The following is a 27,973-nucleotide window of genomic DNA, read 5'->3' as shown; positions in this document are numbered from 1 at the left end:
TACTGGAACTACAACTTACTTTTATTGTAGGTTGATTATAATACACTCATGTTGACATTGGTTATAGAATCACCAGGCAATATAATGATGATCATTACTAATAATAGAATGTGACATTGTGTTCCAAAGCTGTTATGTATACAGTGTTGGTCTGGCTCCTCAGTGACAGCTTGGGTACAGGCTGCTCTGCTCCCCTCCTCTCCTCTCCTGACAGAGTGAGGCTGAGTGACAGCTTGGGTACAGGCTGCTCTGCTCCCCTCCCCTCCTGACAGAGTGAGGCTGAGTGACAGCTTGGGTACAGGCTGCTCTGCTCCCCTCCCCTCCTCTCCTGACAGAGTGAGGCTGAGTGACAGCTTGGGTACAGGCTGCTCTGCTCCCCTCCCCTCCCCTCCTCTCCTGACAGAGTGAGGCTGAGTGACAGCTTGGGTACAGGCTGCTCTGCTCCCCTCCCCTCCTCTCCTGACAGAGTGAGGCTGAGTGGTTGTTGCCAAACCTTTCTCTCCCTCTGATGTTTACACTTTCATAACAGCAACATATCCTTCTATATAATAGTGTTGTACTGAACTCTAATCAGTTGAATAACTTGTTCTACATGACGGGTTCAGCTGATGGTGCTCCACTCAAAAGCATAAACCCATGATTACAATAGCATTATTAATAGGTGAAACAAACATTACATCTGAATTTGATTCATATAGTATTATTGACAGGTATGTGAAACAAACATTTCTGCTCTCTTGCCAACTCCTTATGGAATTGTCAACCCAAACATATTAGCAGGAACAGACTGGCACTCAGGCTCGTCTCAGTATGAGGATTGAAACAGTACATATTGTCTGCATTAACCTTTAGACCAACAGTCCAGACCCTAGGATATACACTGGGCACTTCAAAGGAAAACTAGAATAAAGCAATTAAGTCAAATAATTTATTCAACAACATTCCCTTTAAATAAGAAAAAGAAGATGAAGGATGATGAGCAGCCAGATCAAAGACCTTTGACAGCAGGAACCAAGAGAACCAGCCACTTGGTTATAAAGAAGATGAAGGATGATGAGCAGCCAGATCAAAGACCTTTGACAGCAGGAACCAAGAGAACCAGCCACTTGGTTATAAAGAAGATGAAGGATGATGAGCAGCTAGATCAAAGACCTTTGACAGCAGGAACCAAGAGAACCAGCCACTTGGTTTCTATAGTAAATATCACCAACAAATAAATAATCACATGGTATATATATTAAAATATGATAAACTGACTAGTTATGGCTTTGGTTAACTAAAGAAAGCCTACTATACAGCTGATGAATAAAAACACATTGATTTCAAGTATAGAGTTTCCCCTTTACCATCACCAGGTGGGTAAAGGAACAGGTGTTTCAGAATACAGAGAAACACGTCCAGCTGGGTTCAACATACCGACCTGGGGATCGATTCAATCAGGAGCTCTGTTTATCCCTGGAGCTGTATCGGTATCCCAGTGAGCACAAGACGTACTTTCAACGTTGTTGTTGTTGATATGCTGCATGAAGCACCGTCTATGAACAGGTCCTGTGTTTAATCAGGTTCAGAGTTATTTTTGCATAATTTATGATTCAGACTTAGATCCAGGGCTGGTGTCGGTGGCTGCAGCTAACATCAACAATCACAATTTACATCCATAATGTTACCTGTCTAACAGAAAGCACATACCACACTACGTTGACAGGTTGAACAATGTAGCTAGAATACTTCATTTTTATAGGTGCACTGGTGCTCCTAAATTCAAATTCCAGGTTGCACAGCAAAATATTTAGGCGCAAAATGTAAGTAAAATGTACCCTCTGTAGAGCCCTGCCATGTGGAGGTTATTCATGTGGACCAAAGCGAAGAGGGTAGGGCCAGACAGTGTATCATCAAGAGGGTAGGGCCAGACAGTGTATCATCAAGAGGGTAGGGCCAGACAGTGTATCATCAAGAGGGTAGGGCCAGACAGTGTATCATCAAGAGAAGAGGGTTGGACCTGACAGTGTATCACCAAGAGAAGAGGGTTGGACCTGACAGTGTATCATCAAGAGAAGAGGGTTGGACCTGACAGTGTATCATCAAGAGGGTAGGGCCTGAAAGTGTATCAAGAGGGTAGGGCCTGACAGTTCATCAATAGAAGAGGGTAGGCCCAGACAGTGTATCAAGAGAAGAGGGTAGGGCCTGACAGTGTATCATCAAGAGGGTTGGACCTGACAGTGTATCATCAAGAGGGTAGGGCCAGACAGTGTATCATCAAGAGGGTAGGGCCAGACAGTGTATCATCAAGAGGGTAGGGCCAGACAGTGTATCATCAAGAGAAGAGGGTTGGACCTGACAGTGTATCACCAAGAGAAGAGGGTAGGGCCAGACAGTGTGTCATCGAAAGAAGAGGGTAGGGCCAGACAGTGTATCATCAAGAGGGTAGGGCCAGACAGTGTATCATCAAGAGGGTAGGGCCAGACAGTGTATCATCAAGAGAAGAGGGTTGGACCTGACAGTGTATCATCAAGAGAAGAGGGTAGGACCAGACAGTGTATTGACAATAGAAGAGGGTAGGACCTGACAGTGCATCAAGAGAAGAGGGTAGGACCTGACAGTGCATCAAGAGAAGAGGGTAGGGCCTGACAGTTCATCAAGAGAAGAGGGTGGGGCCTGACAGTTCATCAAGAGAAGAGGGTGGGGCCTGACAGTTCATCAATAGAAGAGGGTAGGCCCAGACAGTGTATCAAGAGAAGAGGGTAGGGCCTGACAGTGTATCATCAAGAGGGTAGGGCCTGACAGTGTATCATCAAGAGGGTAGGGCCAGACAGTGTATCATCAAGAGAAGAGGGTAGGACCAGACAGTGTATTGACATTAGAAGAGGGTAGGACCTGACAGTGCATCAAGAGAAGAGGGTAGGACCTGACAGTGCATCAAGAGAAGAGGGTAGGGCCTGAAAGTTCATCAAGAGAAGAGGGTGGGGCCTGACAGTTCATCAAGAGAAGAGGGTAGGACCTGACAGTTCATCAATAGAAGAGGGTGGCACATGACAGTGCATCGTCAGATAGTTATTTCCTGTTTTGATGCTCAGATGATCTAGCAGTAAAACATTGGTACAGCGTGTGTTGTTGGGACCTCTTTGCGGGGTGCAGGGTTAGAAGCTGGAGCACGGGGCAGGAGGCAGATTCCCTGGGCGGTTTGGGGCTAGGCAGACCCTTCTCAGACTTCTCAGGCCACGGCAGGGGAGGTGCTCCAGAAGCACCAACGTCGTCTGCTGTGGTGTTTGTTGAGAACCACGTCCTCTTTCTCCCTCTCCTTCCTCACCCGCTGGTAGTGGTCCTCCTCCTTCAGGTACCACACTGGGGGCCAGCGGTGCTTCTCAAAATATTCCTGGTTCTCTGGGAGGGAAACACAACACCGACAGACCATCAGACAACATGTAGTGTAGCTACCACAGACTGGGCAGTACAGAACACAGGTGGCAAACTCATTCCATAGAAGGTTTTCACTCTTCCCTTGGACTTGATTGATCCATTAAGGTCACTGATTAGTTAGGCAGTCCAATCACCTTGTTTTCTAGGTCTTCATTAAACACAAATGGAAAGGAAATAACAAAAAGCAGCAGACATTATCAAGAGAAGAGGGTATCTGACAGGAAACACATGAATAGAAGTCCAAAACCAAACTGTTCAGTGTTCACCGTTCATTGATTGTGATTGGTTGTGTGCTGATCAGAACCAGCGGACAAATAACTCACCTGCAGATTTGGCCTTGATCTCTTTGCGATAGTTGGCACAGACATTGTTGTAGTGAGTGCAGATGTGATGTAAGCACCAAGCTGCTAACTGGTTAGCATTATGGAACTGGAAGAAAAACAAAACGAAGGGAAATACATTGAAACCTGCAGAACAATCATCCTATATTTAAACTGTAGAACAATCATCCTATATTTAAACTGTAGTACAATCCTCCTATATTTAAACGGTAGAACAATCATCCTATATTTAAAACTGCAGAACAATCATCCTATATTTAAACTGTAGAACAATCATCCTATATTTAAACTGCAGAACAATCATCCTATATTTAAAACCTGCAGAACAATCATCCTATATTTAAACTGCAGAACAATCATCCTATATTTAAACTGCAGAACAATCCTCCTATATTTAAACTGCAGAACAATCATCCTATATTTAAACTGCAGAACAATCATCCTATATTTAAACTGCAGAACAATCATCCTATATTTAAAACTGCAGAACAATCATCATATATTTAAACTGTAGAACAATCCTCCTATATTTAAACTGTAGAACAATCATCCTATATTTAAACTGCAGAACAATCATCCTATATTTAAAACCTGCAGAACAATCATCCTATATTTAAAACCTGCAGAACAATCATCCTAGGTGAGTACCTCTCTGTCTATATCCTGTTCTAGTAAACCAACCTGAGCCAGTTCCAGACAGGTGAGTACCTCTCTGTCTATATCCTGTTCTAGTAAACCAACCTGAGCCAGTTCCAGACAGGTGAGTCCCTCTCTGTCTATATCCTGTTCTAGTAAACCAACCTGAGCCAGTTCCAGACAGGTGAGTCCCTCTCTGTCTATATCCTGTTCTAGTAAACCAACCTGAGCCAGTTCCAGACAGGTGAGTCCCTCTCTGTCTATATCCTGTTCTAGTAAACCAACCTGAGCCAGTTCCAGACAGGTGAGTACCTCTCTGTCTATATCCTGTTCTAGTAAACCAACCTGAGCCAGTTCCAGACAGGTGAGTACTTTGAAGTCAATATCCTGTTCTAGTAAACCAACCTGAGCCAGTTCCAGACAGGTGAGTCCCTCTCTGTCTATATCCTGTTCTAGTAAACCATCCTGAGTCAGTTCCAGACAGGTGAGTACCTCTCTGTCTATATCCTGTTCTAGTAAACCAACCTGAGCCAGTTCCAGACAGGTGAGTACTTTGCCGTTTATATCCTGTTCTAGTAAACCAACCTGAGCCAGTTCCAGATAGGTGAGTACTTCGCCGTCTATATCCTGTCCATCTTTGGAGGCTTTCACCAGCTCACTCACAGCATAGTGTTCTGTGGAGCAGACAGAGAACCTCTTCAGACAACCTTTATAATAAACTACACAGAGTTTCAGAACCAGAGTTGAAAGCAATATTCTATAGACGATGCTTCACGGTCACAAGGCACCCAAGAAAAACAATACAGAAAGGGTTAAAAAGGGTTCACTCCAGCAGTATGCAATCCCAGCTACCGCAGCACTGTAGTTACAGTTTTAATACTGTAGTAATACTGTAACTACAATGACACAGGTACAAATACACTATGAATCTCAATACTCTCTGGGGCCAGAGGACGTCTCCGGAGCCAGAGGACGTCTCCAGGGCAGAGGACGTCTCCAACATGGCATCCTAGTCCCTTTTGAGCAGAGCCTGTCTAGGGCACTATAAAGGGAATAGGGTCATTCTGGACACAACCTCCCCTTGTGCCTTGTCAACAGTAGGGCACTACAGAGGGAATAGGGTACTATTGTGGACACATCCTCCCCCTTGTGCCTTGTTCAACAGTAGGGCACTATAAAGGGAATAGGGTACTATTGTGGACACATCAAGAGCTGTGCTGCACTCGTTTCATTTTTTTCTCCTCTACCATTGACTTCTCGTGTTGTTGAGGTTTCCAATCCTTTTGGTATGTTGTTGTTGTTTCCATTCCGTTTGGTATGTTGTTGTTGTTGATGTTTCCATTCCGTTGTTTGTTGTTGTTGTTGTTGTTTCCATTCCGTTTGGTTTGTTGTTGTTGTTGTTGATGTTGATGTTTCCATTCCGTTTGGTTTGTTGTTGTTGTTGATGTTTCCATTCCGTTTGGTTTGTTGTTGTTGTTGATGTTTCCATTCCGTTTGGTTTGTTGTTGATGTTTCCATTCCGTTTGGTTTGTTGTTGTTGTTGTTGTTTCCATTCCGTTTGGTTTGTTGATGTTGTTTCCATTCCGTTTGGTTTGTTGATGTTTCCATTCCATTTGGTTTGTTGTTGATATTTCCATTCTGTTTGGTATGTTGTTGTTGATGTGGTTTCCATTCCGTTTGGTTTGGTTTGTTGTTGATGTTTCCATTCCATTTGGTATGTTGTTGTTGATGTTGTTTCCATTCTGTTTGGTTTGTTGTTGTTGTTGTTGTTTCCATTCCGTTTGGTTTGTTGTTGTTGTTTCCATTCCGTTTGGTTTGTTGTTGTTGTTGTTTCCATTCTGCTTGGTTTGTTGTTGTTTCCATTCTGTTTGGTATGTTGTTGATGTTTGTTTGGTTTGTTGTTGTTGTTGTTTCCATTCTGTTTGGTTTGTTGTTGTTGTTGTTTCCATTCCGTTTGGTTTGTTGTTGTTTCCATTCTGCTTGGTTTGTTGTTGTTTCCATTCTGTTTGGTATGTTGATGTTTGTTTGGTTTGTTGTTGTTGTTGTTGTTTCCATTGTTTGGTTTGTTGTTGTTGTTGTTTCCATTCCATTCCGTTTGGTTTGTTGTTGTTGTTGTTTCCATTCTGTTTGGTTTGTTGTTGTTTCCATTCTGTTTGGTTTGTTGTTGTTTCCATTCTGTTTGGTATGTTGTTGATGTTTGTTTGGTTTGTTGTTGTTGTTGTTGTTGTTTCCATTCTGTTTGGTATGTTGTTGATGTTGTTTCCATTGTTTGGTTTGTTGTTGTTTCCATTCTGTTTGGTATGTTGTTGTTGTTGTTTCCATTCTGTTTGGTATGTTGTTGTTGTTGTTTCCATTCTGTTTGGTATGTTGTTGTTGTTGTTTCCATTCTGTTTGGTATGTTGTTGTTGTTGTTTCCATTCTGTTTGGTATGTTGTTGTTGTTGTTTCCATTCTGTTTGGTTTGTTGTTGATGTTTCCATTCTGTTTGGTATGTTGTTGTTGTTGTTTCCATTCTGTTTGGTATGTTGTTGTTGTTGTTTCCATTCTGTTTGGTATGTTGTTGTTTCCATTCTGTTTGGTATGTTGTTGATGTTTCCATTCTGTTTGGTATGTTGTTGTTGTTGTTTCCATTCTGTTTGGTATGTTGTTGATGTTGTTTCCATTGCTTGGTTTGTTGTTGTTTCCATTCTGTTTGGTATGTTGTTGTTGTTTCCATTCCGTTTGGTTTGTTGTTGTTGTTGTTTCCATTCCGTTTGGTTTGTTGTTGTTGTTGTTTCCATTCTGTTTGGTATGTTGTTGATGTTTGTTTGGTATGTTGTTGTTGTTGTTTCCATTCTGTTTGGTATGTTGTTGATGTTGTTGATGTTTCCATTCTGTTTGGTATGTTGTTGTTGTTTCCATTCTGTTTGGTAAGTTGTTGTTGTTTCCATTCTGTTTGGTATGTTGTTGTTGTTTCCATTCTGTTTGGTATGTTGTTGTTGTTTCCATTCTGTTTGGTATGTTGTTGTAGATGTTTCCATTCTGTTTGGTATGTTGTTGTAGATGTTTCCATTCTGTTTGGTATGTTGTTGTTGTTGTTTCCATTCTGTTTGGTATGTTGTTGTTGTTGTTTCCATTCTGTTTGGTATGTTGTTGTTGTTTCCATTCTGTTTGGTATGTTGTTGTTGATGTTTCCATTCTGTTTGGTATGTTGTTGTAGATGTTTCCATTCTGTTTGGTATGTTGTTGTAGATGTTTCCATTCTGTTTGGTATGTTGTTGTTGTTGTTTCCATTCTGTTTGGTATGTTGTTGTTGTTGTTTCCATTCTGTTTGGTATGTTGTTGTTGTTGTTTCCATTCTGTTTGGTATGTTGTTGTTGTTGTTTCCATTCTGTTTGGTATGTTGTTGTTGTTGTTGTTTCCATTCTGTTTGGTATGTTGTTGTTGTTGTTTCCATTCTGTTTGGTATGTTGTTGTTGATGTTTCCATTCTGTTTGGTATGTTGTTGTAGATGTTTCCATTCTGTTTGGTATGTTGTTGTAGATGTTTCCATTCTGTTTGGTATGTTGTTGTTGTTGTTTCCATTCTGTTTGGTATGTTGTTGTTGTTGTTTCCATTCTGTTTGGTATGTTGTTGTAGATGTTTCCATTCTGTTTGGTATGTTGTTGTTTCCATTCTGTTTGGTATGTTGTTGTTGTTGTTTCCATTCTGTTTGGTATGTTGTTGTTGTTGTTTCCATTCTGTTTGGTATGTTGTTGTTGTTGTTTCCATTCTGTTTGGTATGTTGTTGTTGTTGTTTCCATTCTGTTTGGTATGTTGTTGTAGATGTTTCCATTCTGTTTGGTATGTTGTTGTTTCCATTCTGTTTGGTATGTTGTTGTTTCCATTCTGTTTGGTATGTTGTTGTTGTTGTTTCCATTCTGTTTGGTATGTTGTTGTTGTTTCCATTCTGTTTGGTATGTTGTTGTTGTTGTTTCCATTCTGTTTGGTATGTTGTTGTTGTTGTTTCCATTCTGTTTGGTATGTTGTTGTTGTTGTTTCCATTCTGTTTGGTTTGTTGTTGTTGTTGTTTCCATTCTGTTTGGTTTGTTGTTGTTGTTGTTTCCATTCTGTTTGGTTTGTTGTTGTTGTTGTTTCCATTCTGTTTGGTTTGTTGTTGTTGTTGTTTCCATTCTGTTTGGTTTGTTGTTTCCATTCTGTTTGGTATGTTGTTGATGTTTGTTTGGTATGTTGTTGTTTCCATTCTGTTTGGTATGTTGTTGATGTTGTTGATGTTTCCATTCTGTTTGGTATGTTGTTGTTGTTGTTTCCATTCTGTTTGGTATGTTGTTGTTGTTGTTTCCATTCTGTTTGGTATGTTGTTGTTGTTTCCATTCTGTTTGGTATGTTGTTGTTTCCATTCTGTTTGGTATGTTGTTGTTGTTTCCATTCTGTTTGGTTTGTTGTTGTTGTTGTTTCCATTCTGTTTGGTATGTTGTTGATGTTGTTGATGTTTCCATTCTGTTTGGTATGTTGTTGTTGATGTTTCCATTCTGTTTGGTATGTTGTTGTAGATGTTTCCATTCTGTTTGGTATGTTGTTGTAGATGTTTCCATTCTGTTTGGTATGTTGTTGTTGTTTCCATTCTGTTTGGTATGTTGTTGTTGTTTCCATTCTGTTTGGTTTGTTGTTGTTTCCATTCCGTTTGGTTTGTTGTTGTTGTTGTTTCCATTCTGTTTGGTATGTTGTTGTTGTTTCCATTCTGTTTGGTATGTTGTTGATGTTTCCATTCTGTTTGGTATGTTGTTGTTTCCATTCTGTTTGGTATGTTGTTGTTGATGTTTCCATTCTGTTTGGTATGTTGTTGTTGATGTTTCCATTCTGTTTGGTATGTTGTTGTAGATGTTTCCATTCTGTTTGGTATGTTGTTGTTGTTTCCATTCTGTTTGGTATGTTGTTGTTGTTTCCATTCTGTTTGGTTTGTTGTTGTTTCCATTCTGTTTGGTATGTTGTTGTTGTTGTTTCCATTCTGTTTGGTATGTTGTTGTTGTTTCCATTCTGTTTGGTATGTTGTTGTTTCCATTCTGTTTGGTATGTTGTTGTTGTTTCCATTCTGTTTGGTTTGTTGTTGTTGTTGTTTCCATTCTGTTTGGTATGTTGTTGATGTTGTTGATGTTTCCATTCTGTTTGGTATGTTGTTGTTGATGTTTCCATTCTGTTTGGTATGTTGTTGTAGATGTTTCCATTCTGTTTGGTATGTTGTTGTAGATGTTTCCATTCTGTTTGGTATGTTGTTGTTGTTTCCATTCTGTTTGGTATGTTGTTGTTGTTTCCATTCTGTTTGGTTTGTTGTTGTTTCCATTCCGTTTGGTTTGTTGTTGTTGTTGTTTCCATTCTGTTTGGTATGTTGTTGTTGTTTCCATTCTGTTTGGTATGTTGTTGATGTTTCCATTCTGTTTGGTATGTTGTTGTTTCCATTCTGTTTGGTATGTTGTTGTTGATGTTTCCATTCTGTTTGGTATGTTGTTGTAGATGTTTCCATTCTGTTTGGTATGTTGTTGTTGTTTCCATTCTGTTTGGTATGTTGTTGTTGTTTCCATTCTGTTTGGTATGTTGTTGTTGTTTCCATTCTGTTTGGTATGTTGTTGTTGTTTCCATTCTGTTTGGTATGTTGTTGATGTTTCCATTCTGTTTGGTATGTTGTTGATGTTTGTTTGGTATGTTGTTGTTGTTGTTTCCATTCTGTTTGGTATGTTGTTGATGTTGTTGATGTTTCCATTCTGTTTGGTATGTTGTTGTTGTTGTTGTTGTTTCCATTCTGTTTGGTATGTTGTTGTTGATGTTTCCATTCTGTTTGGTATGTTGTTGTAGATGTTTCCATTCTGTTTGGTATGTTGTTGTAGATGTTTCCATTCTGTTTGGTATGTTGTTGTTGTTGTTTCCATTCTGTTTGGTATGTTGTTGTTGTTGTTTCCATTCTGTTTGGTATGTTGTTGTTGTTTCCATTCTGTTTGGTATGTTGTTGTTGTTTCCATTCTGTTTGGTATGTTGTTGTTGTTTCCATTCTGTTTGGTATGTTGTTGTTGTTTCCATTCTGTTTGGTTTGTTGTTGTTTCCATTCCGTTTGGTTTGTTGTTGTTTCCATTCTGTTTGGTTTGTTGTTGTTTCCATTCTGTTTGGTATGTTGTTGATGTTTGTTTGGTATGTTGTTGTTGTTTCCATTCTGTTTGGTATGTTGTTGTTTCCATTCTGTTTGGTATGTTGTTGTTGATGTTTCCATTCTGTTTGGTATGTTGTTGTAGATGTTTCCATTCTGTTTGGTATGTTGTTGTTGTTTCCATTCTGTTTGGTATGTTGTTGTTGTTTCCATTCTGTTTGGTATGTTGTTGTTGTTTCCATTCTGTTTGGTATGTTGTTGTTGTTTCCATTCTGTTTGGTATGTTGTTGTTGTTTCCATTCTGTTTGGTATGTTGTTGTTGTTTCCATTCTGTTTGGTATGTTGTTGTTGTTTCCATTCTGTTTGGTATGTTGTTGTTTCCATTCTGTTTGGTATGTTGTTGATGTTTCCATTCCGTTTGGTTTGTTGTATATTCTGTTTCAATGTTTCAAAAGAAGCAGAGGAATCATCTTGTACATACAGTAAAATGCCTGATTTAATAACCTTCAAAATAAAATCATTTTGAAACAGAAATGGCTGCCAGCAGAACAGTTACAGTCACTCACCCTCAAGACAACATGAAAACAGTTCAACCAGTTGCTAGAGAAAGTAAAATGGTCAACGTTCAAAATGTCAGAATGATCAGCTCAACTCTCCTCCTCAGCCAGTGTCCCCCGATCGACCCCGCTCCTCAGCCAGTGTCCCCCCGATCGACCCCGCTCCTCAGCCAGTGTCCCCCGATCGACCCCGCTCCTCAGCCAGTGTCCCCCGATCGACCCCGCTCCTCAGCCAGTGTCCCCCGATCGACCCCGCTCCTCAGCCAGTGTCCCCCGATCGACCCCGCTCCTCAGCCAGTGTCCCCCGATCGACCCCGCTCCTCAGCCAGTGTCCCCCGATCGACCCCGCTCCTCAGCCAGTGTCCCCCGATCGACCCCGCTCCTCAGCCAGTGTCCCCCCGATCGACCCCGCTCCTCAGCCAGTGGATTTCGAACAAACAATCTGTCAACACTATGAATTTATGAATGACCCAGAATGCACTGAGGAGCATTCACACATTGGAGTCAATTTAGGAACACCCCCTTAGAGAGTTGGGACATTGGAGTTCTGCATTGTGATGCACTGCAGCGATGTTATCTCCCCATTGACATTACATGGGGATATTGAATGCTATGTAACTGAAGGTCTAGAACTAGAACAATATTCTACAGTCTAAAAGCCCAAATCTCAAAACAGATGGCTCTGGGCAGAGCAGACTGCTGATGGATCAAGCACCTGTGAGGGCGGTCAGTCTGGGGAGACAGTCTGTTAGCCAGGGTTAGTACCAGTCAGAGAAGTCAGTCTGGGGAGACAGTCTGTTAGCCAGGGTTAGTACCTGTCAGAGCAGTCAGTCTGGGGAGACAGAGTCTGTTAGCCAGGGCCGTCAACTCCATAGGGTCCAGCTCTGCCATGGGACAAAGCTGATTGGTGTAGAGATACTCCAGAACAGCCTGCATACACACCCTGCTGGTGCCTGGGAACGAGACCTAAACACACAGATACACACGCAGGCAGACACAGACACACACAGGAAAGAACAGAGACAAATCATTTGACAACATCTAAATGTCCTGTTTCAATGTCAGTAAAAACCAACATTAGAGACTACAGAGGCCCTGTGAAGACTAGCAGCAGACTACAGAGGCTCTGTAAAAACTAGGACACCGGGTAGTAGCTTGCTACCACACTAAAATAAAGATGTCCCCATGGTTATAAAGAGAGAGGTAGTGTTAGACTGTTAGCCTGCTGGTCTGCCTGCCTGAGAACAGTGAAACATAACAGGACTCTGTGTTCAGAGAGAGGTAGTGTTAGCCTGCTGGTTTGCCTGTTAGCCTGCTGGTCTGCCTGTTAGCCTGCCTGTTGGTCTGCCTGTTAGCCTGCTGGTCTGCCTGTTAGCCTGCCTGCTGGTCTGCCTGTCTGCCTGCTGGTCTGCCTGTCTGCCTGCTGGTCTGCCTGTCTGCCTGCTGGTCTGCCTGTCTGCCTGCTGGTCTGCCTGTCTGCCTGCTGGTCTGCCTGTAAGCAGTGAAACAGAACAGGACTCTGTTCAGAGAGAGGTAGTGTTAGCCTGCTGGTCTGCCTGTTAGCCTGCTGGTCTCCCTGTTAGCCTGCCTGCCTGAGAGCAGTGAAACAGAACAGGACTGTGTTCAGAGAGAGGTAGTGTTAGCCTGCTGGTCTGCCTGTTAGCCTGCTGGTCTCCCTGTTAGCCTGCCTGCCTGAGAGCAGTGAAACAGAACAGGACTGTGTTCAGAGAGAGGTAGTGTTAGCCTGCTGGTCTGCCTGTTAGCCTGCTGGTCTGCTGGTCTGCCTGTTAGCCTGCTGGTCTGCCTGCCTGAGAGCAGTGAAACAGAACAGGACTCTGTGTTCAGACAGTGTCCTTGTCCTAACGGCTATTTAAAGATCTCTGAATGACGTCTATTTTTACTCGTTACTCTGATGAACCTGTCATGTCACTGTTCCTACTGCTACCTGGGGTTTAATAAATGAACTGGAGATAACATCCCATATTCCCATATGGATCCTGGTCAACATCCCATATGGATCCTGGTAAACATCCCATATTCCCATATGGATCCTGGTCAACATCCCATATGGATCCTGGTCAACATTCCATATGGATCCTGGTCAACATCCCATATGGATCCTGGTCAACATCCCATATGGATCCTGGTCAACATCCCATATGGATCCCGGTCAACATCCCATATGGATCCCGGTCAACATCCCATATGGATCCTGGTCAACATCCCATATGGATCCTGGTCAACATCCCATATTCCCATATGGATCCTGGTCAACATCCCATATGGATCCTGGTCAACATCCCATATTCCCATATGGATCCTGGTCAACATCCCATATTCCCATATGGATCCTGGTCAACATCCCATATTCCCTTATGGATCCTGGTCAACATCCCATATTCCCTATGGATCCTGGTCAACATCCCATATTCCCTATGGATCCTGGTCAACATCCCATATTCCCTATGGATCCTGGTCAACATCCCATATTCCCTATGGATCCTGGTCAACATCCCATATTCCCTATGGATCCTGGTCAACATCCCATATTCCCTATGGATCCTGGTCAACTGGAGACAACATCCCATATTCCCTATGGATCCTGGTCAACATCCCATATGGATCCTGGTCAACATCCCATATTCCCTTATGGATCCTGGTCAACATCCCATATTCCCTTATGGATCCTGGTCAACATCCCATATTCCCTTATGGATCCTGGTCAACATCCCATATTCCCTTATGGATCCTGGTCAACATCCCATATTCCCTTATGGATCCTGGTCAACATCCCATATTCCCTTATGGATCCTGGTCAACATCCCATATTCCCTTATGGATCCTGGTCAACATCCCATATTCCCTTATGGATCCTGGTCAACATCCCATATTCCCTTATGGATCCTGGTCAACATCCCATATTCCCTTATGGATCCTGGTCAACATCCCATATTCCCTTATGGATCCTGGTCAACATCCCATATTCCCTTATGGATCCTGGTCAACATCCCATATTCCCTTATGGATCCTGGTCAACATCCCATATTCCCTTATGGATCCTGGTCAACATCCCATATTCCCTTATGGATCCTGGTCAACATCCCATATTCCCTTATGGATCCTGGTCAACATCCCATATTCCCTTATGGATCCTGGTCAACATCCCATATTCCCTTATGGATCCTGGTCAACATCCCATATTCCCTTATGGATCCTGGTCAACATCCCATATTCCCTTATGGATCCTGGTCAACATCCCATATTCCCTATGGATCCTGGTCAACATCCCATATTCCCTATGGATCCTGGTCAACATCCCATATTCCCTATGGATCCTGGTCAACATCCCATATTCCCTATGGATCCTGGTCAACATCCCATATTCCCTATGGATCCTGGTCAACATCCCATATTCCCTATGGATCCTGGTCAACATCCCATATTCCCTATGGATCCTGGTCAACATCCCATATTCCCTATGGATCCTGGTCAACATCCCATATTCCCTATGGATCCTGGTCAACATCCCATATTCCCTATGGATCCTGGTCAACTGGAGACAACATCCCATATTCCCTATGGATCCTGGTCAACTGGAGACAACATCCCATATTCCCTATGGATCCTGGTCAACTGGAGACAACATCCCATATTCCCTATGGATCCTGGTCAACTGGAGACAACATCCCATATTCCCTATGGATCCTGGTCAACTGGAGACAACATCCCATTCCCTATATTCCCTATGGATCCTGGTAATCCCTATGGATCCTGGTCAGGTGTGTGCCTTTCCAAATCATGTCCAATCAATTGAATTCACCACAGGTGGACTCCAATCAAGTTGAAGAAACATCAAGGATGATCAATGGAAACAGGATGCACCTGAGCTCAATTTAGAGTTTCATAGCAAAGGGTCTGAATACTTATGTAAATATGGTATTTCTATATTTAATTTTGTATAAAAGTGCAATAAAATAAAATATGTATTTTCTCTTTGTCATTATAGGGTATTGTATGTGGAGTGATGACTTCGTCAATGTACTTAATGAAGCCAGTGGCTGATGTGTTGAACTCCTCACTGGTACTTCCTGTTTGCTTGTAAATAAAATACCCTGCTCAAAAGTAGTTTACTACATAGGGAATAGGGTCCCATTTGGGACGAAGATTACCCTAACCCAGACTGTGCTGTAGACAAGTTAACTATCCATGAAGGATCCTCCGAACACAGCACCCTAACCCCAACACTAGATATTACTCTGGGTTGTCGACTCACCTCGTTGTTAGCACTCTCCATGAAGGATCCTCCGAACACAGCACCCTAACCCCAACACTAGATATTACTCTGTTGTCGACTCACCTCGTTGTTAGCACTCTCCATGAAGGATCCTCCGAACACAGCACCCTAACCCCAACACTAGATATTACTCTGTTGTCGACTCACCTCGTTGTTAGCACTCTCCATGAAGGATCCTCCGAACAAAGCACCCTAACCCCAACACTAGATATTACTCTGTGTTGTCGACTCACCTCGTTGTTAGCACTCTCCATGAAGGATCCTCCGAACACAGCAGCCATCCAATCACAGGAGGAGATGAGCAGAGGTCTGTGAGCATTGATGGTTCCATCCTCCAACCTGAAGGTGACATCTGAGATAGAGACATTATAAAAACATCCTGAAGGTGACGTCTGAGACAGAGACATTACAACAACAACCTGAAGGTGATGTCTGAGACAGAGAGACATTATAACAACCTGAAGGTGATGTGTGAGACAGAGAGACATTATAACAACCTGAAGGTGATGTGTGAGACAGAGACATTATAACAACCTGAAGGTGATGTCTGAGACAGAGAGACATTATAACAACCTGAAGGTGATGTCTGAGACAGAGAGACATTATAACAACCTGAAGGTGATGTGTGAGACAGAGAGACATTATAACAACCTGAAGGTGATGTGTGAGACAGAGACATTATAACAACCTGAAGGTGATGTCTGAGACAGAGAGACATTATAACAACCTGAAGGTGATGTCTGAGACAGAGAGACATTATAACAACCTGAAGGTGATGTCTGAGACAGAGAGACATAACAACCTGAAGGTGATGTGTGAGACAGAGACAGTATAACAACCTGAAGGTGATGTGTGAGACAGAGACAGTATAACAACCTGAAGGTGATGTGTGAGACAGAGACATTATAACAACCTGAAGGTGATGTGTGAGACAGAGACAGTATAACAACCTGAAGGTGATGTGTGAGACAGAGACATTATAACAACCTGAAGGTGATGTGTGCCCCAGAGAAACACATTAAACAGAACACATCACCCCCATCCAAAGTTCCAAACACATGATCACTTCCTAGTCAAAAGCAACAGAAAACACTTTGATCTACGATGCAGCATGGTTTACCTGTGAAGGTGTTCTTGTTGAGACACTCCTTGATGCGGTTGGATTTCCTGACGTGGAAGGCCTTGGTGATCTCCTGGTTCATGAAGCCTTCATGGTTCATGATGTTCTCCACCATCATCCTCAGGTCAAACACCTCCAGGACCTCTGCGATCTGGGCGATCTTCATCAGATCCCGCTCCTCTTCATCCAGCTCCCCAGTGTAGAGGAACCTCAACACGGCACTGAACGGACCCAGCTGGATGGAGTAGTCCATCTTCACCACCGTCATGTGAGCCGGGGAGCCCGTCACAGGGTTGGTCACACTCTCCTTGTGGATGCTGTAGAAGGCCTTGCTCCAGGAGGCCAAGGACAGCTTGGTGCGCCGGTGCTTACCAGAGAAGCTCATCATCTTCAGGGTGCCGTCACTCTTAGAGGCCCGGAGGGAGCAGGGGGAGAGGTTGGGGAGCACAGCCACGTCCTCCTCTGTGTCCAGACTAAGGGTCCTGAGGAGAGAGTCCCGGGCATGCCGCTCCGTCACCACCAGGCACTGGGACTCGTCACTGAAGTCCATCTGGAAACAATCACATTTATAACAGGGTTTTTTATGTCACAAAGTGCTCTACAGAAACGCAACCGGAAACCACAGAGAGCAAGCAATACTGAGGCAGAAGCACAGTGGCTAGGAATAAAAACCTAGAAGGAAGGAAACCGAGAGAGGAACCTAGAGAGGAACCTAGAGAGGAACCTAGAGAGGAACCTAGAGAGGAACCTAGAGAGGAACCTAGAGAGGAAACAGGCAGAGAGACACTACCTGGAACAGGTCATAAAACTTGGAGGAGGAGGTAGAGAGGTAGATCTTGTGGGCGAAGAGGTGGATGTGGTCCTGGAGGATGAACATGACGTCAGCACAAAGAGGACTGTCCAATAGGAGGCCAGGACCCTCCCCGTTGTTGATGACACACTCTGGAATCTTGATGAGAGGGGGCGGTGCTTTGGGTGGCAGGAAGGGCGCCTGGAGGAGGGGCTTCTGGACCTTCCGGAGGTGGGACTTCCAGAACTGCAGGTGTCGACGGGAGATGAGCGCGGCTCGAATGGCATTGTCGAAGATGTCCTTGATACCAAACTGGTCGAACACACTGGTCTCATAGTAGGAGATGCCCAGCTCCTTGGCCACCTCCCGGCCACTCTCTGGAGGAAGGATGTCTCCGGGCTTTATCGGCCTGGTGGGGAGGAAATAAGAGCTATTCTCAATACGGAAGAATACAAAGTCATTATTTATGAAATGTATGTAAACGAGTTTGCTTAATTTAATAAAATGTCAGTAGTTACTGCACAGAGTTTCAACTAACACAAATGTATAGATTTCGTCAACCAAAACCAGCTACATGATGACATAACGCTGATTCTATACCTGGCTAGTGGCCTCCTGGCCCTGTTGACGGCCACATGGTGACATAATGCTGATTCTGTACCTGGCTAGTGGCCTCCTGGCCCTGTTGACGGCCACATGGTGACATAATGCTGATTCTATACCTGGCTAGTGGCCTCCTGGCCCTGTTGACGGCCTCCAGATCAGCGTAACGCAGGTCCAGCTGACAACCCACCAGGATGACAGGCGTCCTGGGACAAAAGTGCTTGATCTCCATGTGCCACATGGTCTTGACGTGATGCAGAGAGTTGGGGTTGGCGATGGAGAAACACAGCACAACCACGTCTGACCTGGAGAGAACAGACAGGAGCCAGAAAGACACCAGATAATCAGAGCCAGAAAGACACACAGAAAGCTACTGTTTACAGGCCTCCTGGGCCGTATGCAGGGTCACTAACTGAGTTCCCTGAATTCCTATCGGACCTTGTTGTCAGGGCAGATAATATTCTAGTTTTTGGTGACTTTAATTTTCACATGGAAAAGTCCATGGACCCACTCCAAAAGGCTTTCGGAGCCATCATCGACTCAGTGGGTTTTGTCCAACATGTCTCAAGACTTACTCACTGCCACAGTCAAACTCTGGATCTAGTTTTGTCCCGTGGAATAAATGTTGTGAATCTTAATGTTTTTCCTCATAATTGTGGACGATCGGACCACCATTTTATTACATTTGCAACAAATAATCTGCTCAGACCCCAACCAAGGATCATCAAAAGCCATGCTATAAATTCTCATACAACCCAAATATTCCTAAATTCCCTTCCAGACTCCCTCCACCTACACAAGGACGTCGGAGTACAATTATCGGTTAACCACCTAACCTAAATTGAACCATGTCTCTGACAAGACAACAGCTGCAGTACTACACCAAACACAACACCACTCTGACAACAGCTACAGTACTACACCAAACACAACACCACTCTGACAACAGCTACAGTACTACACCAAACACAACACCACTCTGACAAGACAACAGCTACAGTACTACACCAAACACAACACCACTCTGACAAGACAACAGCACTACACCAAACACAACACCACTCTGACAAGACAACAGCTACAGTACTACACCAAACACAACACCACTCTGACAACAGCTACAGTACTACACCAGATCATTAACAGTCAGACTGGATCACAGTGTATTGTCATGGCCAGGATCACAGTGTATTGTCATGGCCAGGATCACAGTGTATTGTCATGGCCAGGATCACAGTGTATTGTCATGGCCAGGATCACAGTGTATTGTCATGGCCAGGATCACAGTGTATTGTCATGGCCAGGATCACAGTGTATTGTCATGGCCAGGATCAGTGTATTGTCATGGCCAAGATCATAGTGTATTGTCATGGCCAAGATCATAGTGTATTGTCATGGCCAGGATCACAGTGTATTGTCATGGCCAGGATCACAGTGTATTGTCATGGCCAAGGCCATAGTGTATTGTCATGGCCAGGATCAGTGTATTGTCATGGCCAAGGCCATAGTGTATTGTCATGGCCAGGATCACAGTGTATTGTCATGGCTAGGATCACAGTGTATTGTCATGGCCAGGATCACAGTGTATTGTCATGGCCAGGATCACAGTGTATTGTCATGGCCAAGGATCACAGTGTATTGTCATGGCCAAGGATCACAGTGTATTGTCATGGCCAAGGATCACAGTGTATTGTCATGGCCTGGATCACAGTGTATTGTCATGGCCAAGGATCACAGTGTATTGTCATGGCCAAGGCCATAGTGTATTGTCATGGCCAGGATCACAGTGTATTGTCATGGCCAAGGCCATAGTGTATTGTCATGGCCAGGATCACAGTGTATTGTCATGGCCAAGGCCATAGTGTATTGTCATGGCCAGGATCACAGTGCATCTCAATGGCCAAGGCCATAGTGTATTGTCATGGCCTGGATCACAGTGCATTGTAATGGCCAAGGCCATAGTGTATTGTCATGGTCAAGGCCATAGTGCATTGTCATGGCCAAAGTGTATTGTCATGGCCAGGATCACAGTGTATTGTCATGGCCAAGGCCATAGTGTATTGTCATGGCCAAGGCCATAGTGTATTGTCATGGCCAGGATCACAGTGTATTGTCATGGCCAAGGCCATAGTGTATTGTCATGGTCAAGGCCATAGTGCATTGTCATGGCCAAAGTGTATTGTCATGGCCAGGATCACAGTGTATTGTCATGGCCAGGATCACAGTGTATTGTCATGGCCAGGATCAGTGTATTGTCATGGCCAAGGCCATAGTGTATTGTCATGGCCAAGGCCATAGTGTATTGTCATGGCCAAGGTACAGTGATTTAAGACAGGGCAAATAAGTGCTAACCAAGTCCCCTCTCACGCAAACCTGGGCTCAGGTGCCAAAGCAGAACTTATAATGGGGTCTAGAACCAGTTAGAGTCAGAAATCAATGTGTCAGGTGTTCAGCAGTTATAACAGAGGTAATAATGAATGATTAGAGGGGTGTGGGTTTAAACTGCCTACTAGGTAAACAGACAGACCGACCTCATGTCTCGCCGACATCAACAGATGTTAGAGGATGATGGTGGCAGCTTGACAACGATCAATCCACCAATCAATGAAAGCTCATCGGAGGCACCAGTTCCATTAAGACCGTCTGAGGCATCATTTAAGAATAACACAGTCGGATACTAAGATCGAGAGAAAACTAATTTACAGGAAGTCTAAAATCAGCTGAATATTTTAGTGTCCAGAGGGCCAGAGCCGGGAACCCAGGTCGCTGGCATTGGGCCAATAGGGTTAACCCACTCGGTGGGAATTGTAACATGGCTCATTAGACAGGATCACTACACTATGCATGCAGCCATCAGTCCATGCCAAATATATCAGGAATAACGTCTATTATGCTACACTGTAAATGACTACACCAAACCAGACCCTAGCAGGGTAGTAGATACTACCTAACCAAGCAGAGTAGCAGACACTACCTAACCAAGCAGAGTAGCAGACACTACCTAACCTAGCAGACACTACCTAACCTAGCAGACACTACCTAACCTAGCAGATACTACCTAACCTAGCAGATACTACCTAACCTAGCAGATACTACCTAACCTAGCAGATACTACCTAACCTAGCAGATACTACCTAACCTAGCAGATACTACCTAACCTAGCAGATACTACCTAACCTAGCAGATACTACCTAACCTAGCAGATACTACCTAACCTAGCAGATACTACCTAACCTAGCAGATACTACCTAACCTAGCAGATACTACCTAACCTAGCAGATACTACCTAACCTAGCAGATACTACCTAACCTAGCAGATACTACCTAACCTAGCAGATACTACCTAACCTAGCAGATACTACCTAACCTAGCAGATACTACCTAACCTAGCAGATACTACCTAACCTAGCAGATACTACCTAACCTAGCAGATACTACCTAACCTAGCAGATACTACCTAACCTAGCAGATACTACCTAACCTAGCAGATACTACCTAACCTAGCAGATACTACCTAACCTAGCAGATACTACCTAACCTAGCAGATACTACCTAACCTAGCAGATACTACCTAACCTAGCAGATACTACCTAACCTAGCTTACCCACACCTACCCATCAATCCATCCTTACCCATCCCATCCGTACACATCCCATCCGTACACATCCCATCCGTACACATCCCATCCGTACACATCCCATCCGTACCCATCCCATCCGTACCCATCCCATCCGTACCCATCCCATCCGTACCCATCCCATCCGTACCCATCCCATCCGTACCCATCCCATCCGTACCCATCCCATCCTTACCCATCCCATCCTTACCCATCCCATCCTTACCCATCCCATCCTTACCCATCCCATCCTTACCCATCCCATCCTTACCCATCCCATCCTTACTCATCCCATCCTTACTCATCCCATCCTTACTCATCCCATCCTTACTCATCCCATCCTTACTCATCCCATCCGTACACATCCTTACCCATCCCATCCTTACCCATCCATCCCATCCTTTACCCATCCATCCCATCCTTTACCCATCCATCCCATCCTTTACCCATCCATCCCATCCTTTACCCATCCATCCCCATCCCTACCCATCCTTACCCATCCATCCCATCCCTACCCATCCATCCATCCATCCTTACCCATCCCATCCTTACCCATCCCATCCTTACCCATCCCATCCTTACCCATCCCATCCCTACCCATCCCATCCCATCCCTACCCATCCCATCCCATCCCTACCCACCCTTACCCATCCCATCCCTACCCACCCTTACCCATCCCATCCCTACCCAATCCACCCCTACTCATCCTTAGCCATTCCAGAAAAATACACCTCAGCATGCCAGCCTCAGCATGCCAGCCTCAGCATGCCAGCCTCAGCATGCCAGCCTCAGCATGCCAGCCTCAGCATGCCAGCCTCAGCATGCCAGCCTCAGCATGCCAGCCTCAGCATGCCAGCCTCAGCATGCCAGCCTCAGCATGCCAGCCACAGCATCCCAGCCACAGCATCCCAGCCACAGCATCCCAGCCCCAGGTGTCAGTCTTACCTTCCGTATGCGAAGCGTCTGTCTTTATGATGATCGCCAAAGGTGTCCCACAGCCTGAGAGACACACTGACCTCATCTACCACATCCCTGGAGCGCTCCAACACCTACAGCGGGTCACACAGAGACATATATTAGAAAACATACAGATTTTTAAACTAGATTAATTTAAAATACTGTACATAGAATGCAGGTGGGGGTGAGTGATGACAAGTGGGGGGTGAGTGATGACAGGCTGGGGGGTGAGTGATGACAGGCTGGGGGGTGAGTGATGACAGGCTGGGGGGTGAGTGATGACAGGCTGGGGGGTGAGTGATGACAGGCTGGGGGGTGAGTGATGACAGGCTGGGGGGTGAGTGATGACAGGCTGGGGGGTGAGTGATGACAGGCTGGGGGGTGAGTGATGATCACTTGAGTGATCAAGTAGGTCTTGAATTAGAGGGTGATGCCTTTAATTTATACACTGATTGAGTCGGTGAAGTTATGGAGATTGTACTCCTGTTAGAGAGGCAGTTCCTCAGTTTAGGGTTCTATAATGTTGATTGGAGATTAACAATGTTTGCAGATCTGTGCCATGTCACTCAGCTGTCATTATCCAATTAACTGTCCATTTATCCATGTGGTCTGGAAATAATAAACATGAATACAATGGCATCAATACTAAGATAAGGCACATTCACTTTGCAATAACAAGATACAGTCTCCATCTGTTAAAATAATCCAATGAGTGAAACAAAAATACAAGTAGCTAGCAACAGACTAACCAGCTAACAATTATAGGCGAAAATGTAGCTAATAATGTTAGATAGCTAGCATAAAAACAAGATATATAATGCTGTAATAATGAAAGAAATATTCTTAAACTACTGACATCTTTCATCAGTAAAACATATACCTTAATTACAGTTCTGGTAATCACGCAGTGATTAATAAATTGGTCAGATTTGTGTTCACAGCAGTAGGTAGCGAGCTGCACTTGGTAATGAACTGAACACTATGCCAGCTCGTGATAGCTGTGACATCATCGCTGAGTTCTTAAAGGGACAGGCTTTCTTAGGTAGGGGGGTGAGTGATAACAGGTAGGTAGGGCTGTTTGATGACAGGTAGGTAGGGCTGTTTGATGACAGGTATGACAGGTAGGGAGGGCTGTTTGGTGACAGGTAGGGAGGGCTGTTTGAAGACAGGTAGGGCTGTTTCAGCTGCAGTGTAGAGAGACAGGTAGTGACAGACTGTATTGGTCTATAGCCCAGACCGTAGGGACATGTGTTCGGGTTAGGGTTCAGAGTTAGGTTTGTACCTCTTGACAGACTCTGTACTGGTCTATAGCCCAGAACGTAGGGACGCGTGTTGGGGTTAGGGGTCAGGGTTAGGTTTGTACCTCTTGACAGACTCTGTACTGGTCTATAGCCCAGAACGTAGGGACGTGTGTTGGGGTTAGGGGTCAGGGTTAGGTTTGTACCTCTTGACACACTCTGTACTGGTCTATAGCCCAGAACGTAGGGACGTGTGTTGGGGTTAGGGGTCAGGGTTAGGTATGGTACCTCTTGACAGACTCTATACTGGTTATAGCCCAGACTGTAGGGACGTGCGTTGGGGTTAGGGGTCAGGGTTCAGAGTTCGGTTTGTACCTCTTGACAGACTCTGTACTGGTCTATAGCCCAGAACGTAGGGACGCGTGTTGGGGTTAGGGGTCAGGGTTAGGTTTGTACCTCTTGACAGACTCTGTACTGGTCTATAGCCCAGAATGTAGGGACGTGTGTTGGGGTTAGGGGTCAGGGTTAGGTTTATACCTCTTGACACACTCTGTACTGGTCTATAGCCCAGAACGTAGGGACGTGTGTTGGGGTTAGGGGTCAGGGTTAGGTTTGTACCTCTTGACACACTCTGTACTGGTCTATAGCCCAGACCGTAGGGACGTGTGTGGCCAGTAGTTGGTACTGGTTCAGAGTGGTGTTGCAGGCCCGAGCACAGATCAGCCGTGTCTTCCCTACGGCGTTGTCCCCCACCACAACACACTTAATGGTCTCAACATTGGGTCTCTCGTAGTCCATACTATTGTTCAGGGCCCTGTGTGACAGGAGAGAAAACAGGCTCAATCACATTGGATGATGATGATGCAACGTCAGGTAGTAGATCGCCTAAACAACGCAGATGAACAACGTAATGTAGGTACACGTTTAAATTAAGACTTCATTTTCACTCAGTTCATTCAAAACAACCCTGAAACACATTCTAATAAGCAGCTATTCACATTCTTATGATTATACTGATGACATGGCAACAGGATAGTATTAACACTGAGGTCCACTAATCTGTCACTCTGCTGCTCTAGAACCACACTGCTGCAGAACACATCCAGAGGTCAGGGAATAGAGGGAGGAGGAGGAAACTGGCTCTAATCCGCAGCCCTGCATCCAAAACAAATCAGTTTAGCTCTTCAACAGAGTAGGGACTATGGACCAACCAAGCTTTGTGTTTGCTTCAGCCGTTACACTACTGTTGAATTTACACTTGTTGTTTAGTATTGTCTGAGGTCAGAAGAGGGGCCAACTGAACGGTCTTGGGTAAAGAGGGGCCAGCTGACAGGTCTCGGGTAAAGAGGGGCCAGCCGACAGGTCTCGGGTAAAGAGGGGCCAGCCGACAGGTCTCGGGTAAAGAGGGGCCAGCCGACAGGTCTCGGGTAAAGAGGGGCCAGCTGAATGGTCTCGGGTAAAGAGGGGCCAGCTGAATGGTCTCGGGTAAAGAGGGGCCAGCTGAATGGTCTCGGGTAAAGAGGGGCCAGCTGAATGGTCTCGGGTAAAGAGGGGCCAGCTGAATGGTCTCGGGTAAAGAGGGGCCAGCTGAATGGTCTCGGGTAAAGAGGGGCCAGCTGAATGGTCTCGGGTAAAGAGGGGCCAGCTGAATGGTCTCGGGTAAAGAGGGGCCAGCTGACAGGTCTCGGGTAAAGAGGGGCCAGCTGACAGGTCTCGGGTAAAGAGGGGCCAGCTGACAGGTCTCGGGTAAAGAGGGGCCAGCTGACAGGTCTCGGGTAAAGAGGGGCCAGCCGACAGGTCTCGGGTAAAGAGGGGCCAGCTGACAGGTCTCGGGTAAAGAGGGCCAGCCGACAGGTCTCGGGTAAAGAGGGGCCAGCCGACAGGTCTCGGGTAAAGAGGGGCCAGCCGACAGGTCTCGGGTAAAGAGGGGCCAGCCGACAGGTCTCGGGTAAAGAGGGGCCAGCCGACAGGTCTCGGGTAAAGAGGGGCCAGCTGAAAGGTCTCGGGTAAAGAGGGGCCAGCTGAAAGGTCTCGGGTAAAGAGGGGCCATCTGAAAGGTCTCGGGTAAAGAGGGGCCAGCTGACAGGTCTCAGGTAAAGAGGGGCCAGCTGACAGGTCTCAGGTAAAGAGGGGCCAGCTGACAGGTCTCGGGTAAAGAGGGGCCAGCTGAAAGGTAGGATTTAGTCCTACTGTATGACATTCAGAACAGTTGACCTCAGTAGCTAAGAGGAGAAAATGGGCCTAGTCAACACCAGTGATGCTACTCTGAAAGAGGAGGAAACGGGCCTAGTCAACACCAGTGATGCTACTCTGACAGAGGAGGAAACAAGCCTAGTCAGCACCAGTGATGCTACTCTGAAAGAGGGGCCTGAGTGTAACAACATGTCAGAATTTAAGAATTTCACTGTACCCTGCAATTACATTTGTGACCCTGTGCATGTGACTAATAAACTAATCTAATTAGCTACATACATTTTTTAAATAATTAAACATGACTTGTTTATAATTTCAGAAGATAGTTGATGGGAGTCTGCTGCTTGGCATAATCACTCTGTGATGTCATTTAGGTGCAAAGTCTTTAAACGTTTCCAAACCTCCACAATGTGTTTCACAACCAGACTGCTGTAATTTACTCGAAATTGACACTAACTTGGGACTCAAATAATGAAATCAATCAAATAATGTAACAAGGATGATGTCCTTGCATGATATAATTTGTATCCACATTAAAATGAGTTGAAGTGCCTCTCGACTCAACTACCGTGTAAGTGCCAGGCACAGCTCTGTAATGAAATAACAGAGAGGACGACACCCTAGTCTTCGTTCCAGTTGGCCAAGATGTCATAACAGAAGCACCTACCGTTCTCTAGGGCTGAGTGAGTGTGATCTGGTCAACCAAAACTACAGGCAGGAGTTCAGAGTGCGATTCAATAATTGCAGGTAGCTCGATGGCTCCTGTACAAATAAGAATCGCTCGCCGCTAGCTAGGCAAATACTGCAAGATCATTTCGTAACTGGTATCACGGCCCAGCTTGTTGAACGTTAATCCTTTTCTCCCAATGTAACAATAACCACTACTATGTATCTAGCTTGATTGTTCGGGCTGCCTTCAGAAGTACTCCGTCCGTCCCCATCCGAAAGCGCTTCGGGGGAAAAAATAATCTGCAGCCACAACAGCACGGAACAAAACGACGCGATGCGGCTTCCATGGTGACGTCAAGCCCTGTCAGTTCTATTTATAGCGGGAGGCGAGCTACGGTTTCATTCAGAAAACCAGGTGGTTCAGCCCGCGACGGGAGAGGTTATACGCGTACGCCGGGTGCCTAAATTGATGACGTTTGGAGCGCAGTTGAGAGTCGAGTGGAGACAAACGGATTCGGTTCAGTCAGTCATCCTGATTCTCAGTTAGCGGATTTATGTTTTTGTCTAGAAATGTCAGTGATCATTTGAAACGTGTCTGTCGAAGTTGGGACGTGGGAGTGTTCAGAATCATTCCGTTCTACCGGACTAATAGTGTTATTTATTTATTTAGATATAAATGTCTCTTTAGACCGACATTAATGCCATAGTTGTACATTTTCGGCGAAAACCACTACAATGAATGTGCTTTAGCTTTCACCCTGACCTGATATTGGCTACACTATATCTATCTACTTCCACCTCCAGCAGGAGCGATGACACTGATGTGGCCCATGTTGTATCACATCCGGCGGTGATTAGGAGTCCAATAGAGCGGCGCACAATTGGCCCAGCGTCGTCCAGGTTTGGCCGGGGTAGGCCGTCATTGTAAATAATAATTTGTTCTTAACAGACTTTCCTTGTTAAATTAAATAAAAATGTTGTGATGTCGGCTTGCCGCGCAAACTCTCCCCATTGAGCAGTGTAGACTGTATCACGGTGACATCCCGACAGTTACTACCACTATTACAAGTTATTTATCGTGTAGGCTGCTATCCTACTCGTAATAAAATCAAGTGAGATGGAACAAATTGAAGATGGTGACCAATACTACAAGTAATTTCTCCGTCGGCCATCGAAATAAACATCACTTTCTTTTACAAGTTTGAACTAGTGCCATGCTGCGTCTGTTGCTAAACTTTATCGGAAGGGCTTATCAGGACGACTGACTGAACCGAATTCATTTGTCTCCACACACCCTTCACTTTTAAACTGCGCAACATACAAAATCCATGTGGACACCAGGCTTGTCTGTATAGCCTGTCCCGCTGGAGACAGAGAGAAACCGGGCAGGGAGGGACGCTGCTGAGCTGAGCGTTTCGACCGACGCCA

The 27,973-nt window shown here is 44.9% G+C and overlaps 1 protein-coding gene across 4 annotated transcripts; it reads right to left on the bottom strand.

Annotated features, from left to right (window-relative positions):
* Positions 1 to 27,922, bottom strand: LOC109878548 (rho-related BTB domain-containing protein 1). Of its 4 annotated transcripts, XM_031820240.1 has the most exons (12): positions 26,544 to 27,922; positions 24,302 to 24,497; positions 22,893 to 23,054; positions 22,434 to 22,537; positions 17,992 to 18,177; positions 17,270 to 17,678; positions 16,480 to 17,029; positions 15,593 to 15,711; positions 11,881 to 12,031; positions 4,980 to 5,068; positions 3,741 to 3,846; positions 1 to 3,381 (listed from the first exon to the last, which is right to left on the bottom strand). In XM_031820240.1, the coding sequence occupies exons 5-12, from the start codon at positions 18,111 to 18,113 to the stop codon at positions 3,212 to 3,214; spliced, it is 1,716 nt and encodes a 571-aa protein (XP_031676100.1). In that variant the 5' UTR covers positions 18,114 to 18,177; positions 22,434 to 22,537; positions 22,893 to 23,054; positions 24,302 to 24,497; positions 26,544 to 27,922; the 3' UTR covers positions 1 to 3,211. The 4 variants fall into 4 exon arrangements, with proteins under 4 accessions (XP_031676100.1, XP_031676099.1, XP_031676102.1 ...); XM_031820239.1 differs by lacking the exon at positions 22,893 to 23,054; XM_031820242.1 differs by lacking the exons at positions 24,302 to 24,497; positions 26,544 to 27,922 and adding an exon at positions 23,326 to 23,413.
* Positions 27,923 to 27,973: the final 51 nt, after the last annotated feature.

The sequence above is a fragment of the Oncorhynchus kisutch genome, unplaced genomic scaffold (assembly GCF_002021735.2).
Source record: "Oncorhynchus kisutch isolate 150728-3 unplaced genomic scaffold, Okis_V2 scaffold3147, whole genome shotgun sequence".
NCBI classification, from domain to species: Eukaryota; Metazoa; Chordata; class Actinopteri; order Salmoniformes; family Salmonidae; genus Oncorhynchus; species Oncorhynchus kisutch.
The sequence above is the reverse complement of the archived record's forward strand: the minus strand, read 5'-3'. Positions and strand labels throughout refer to the sequence as shown.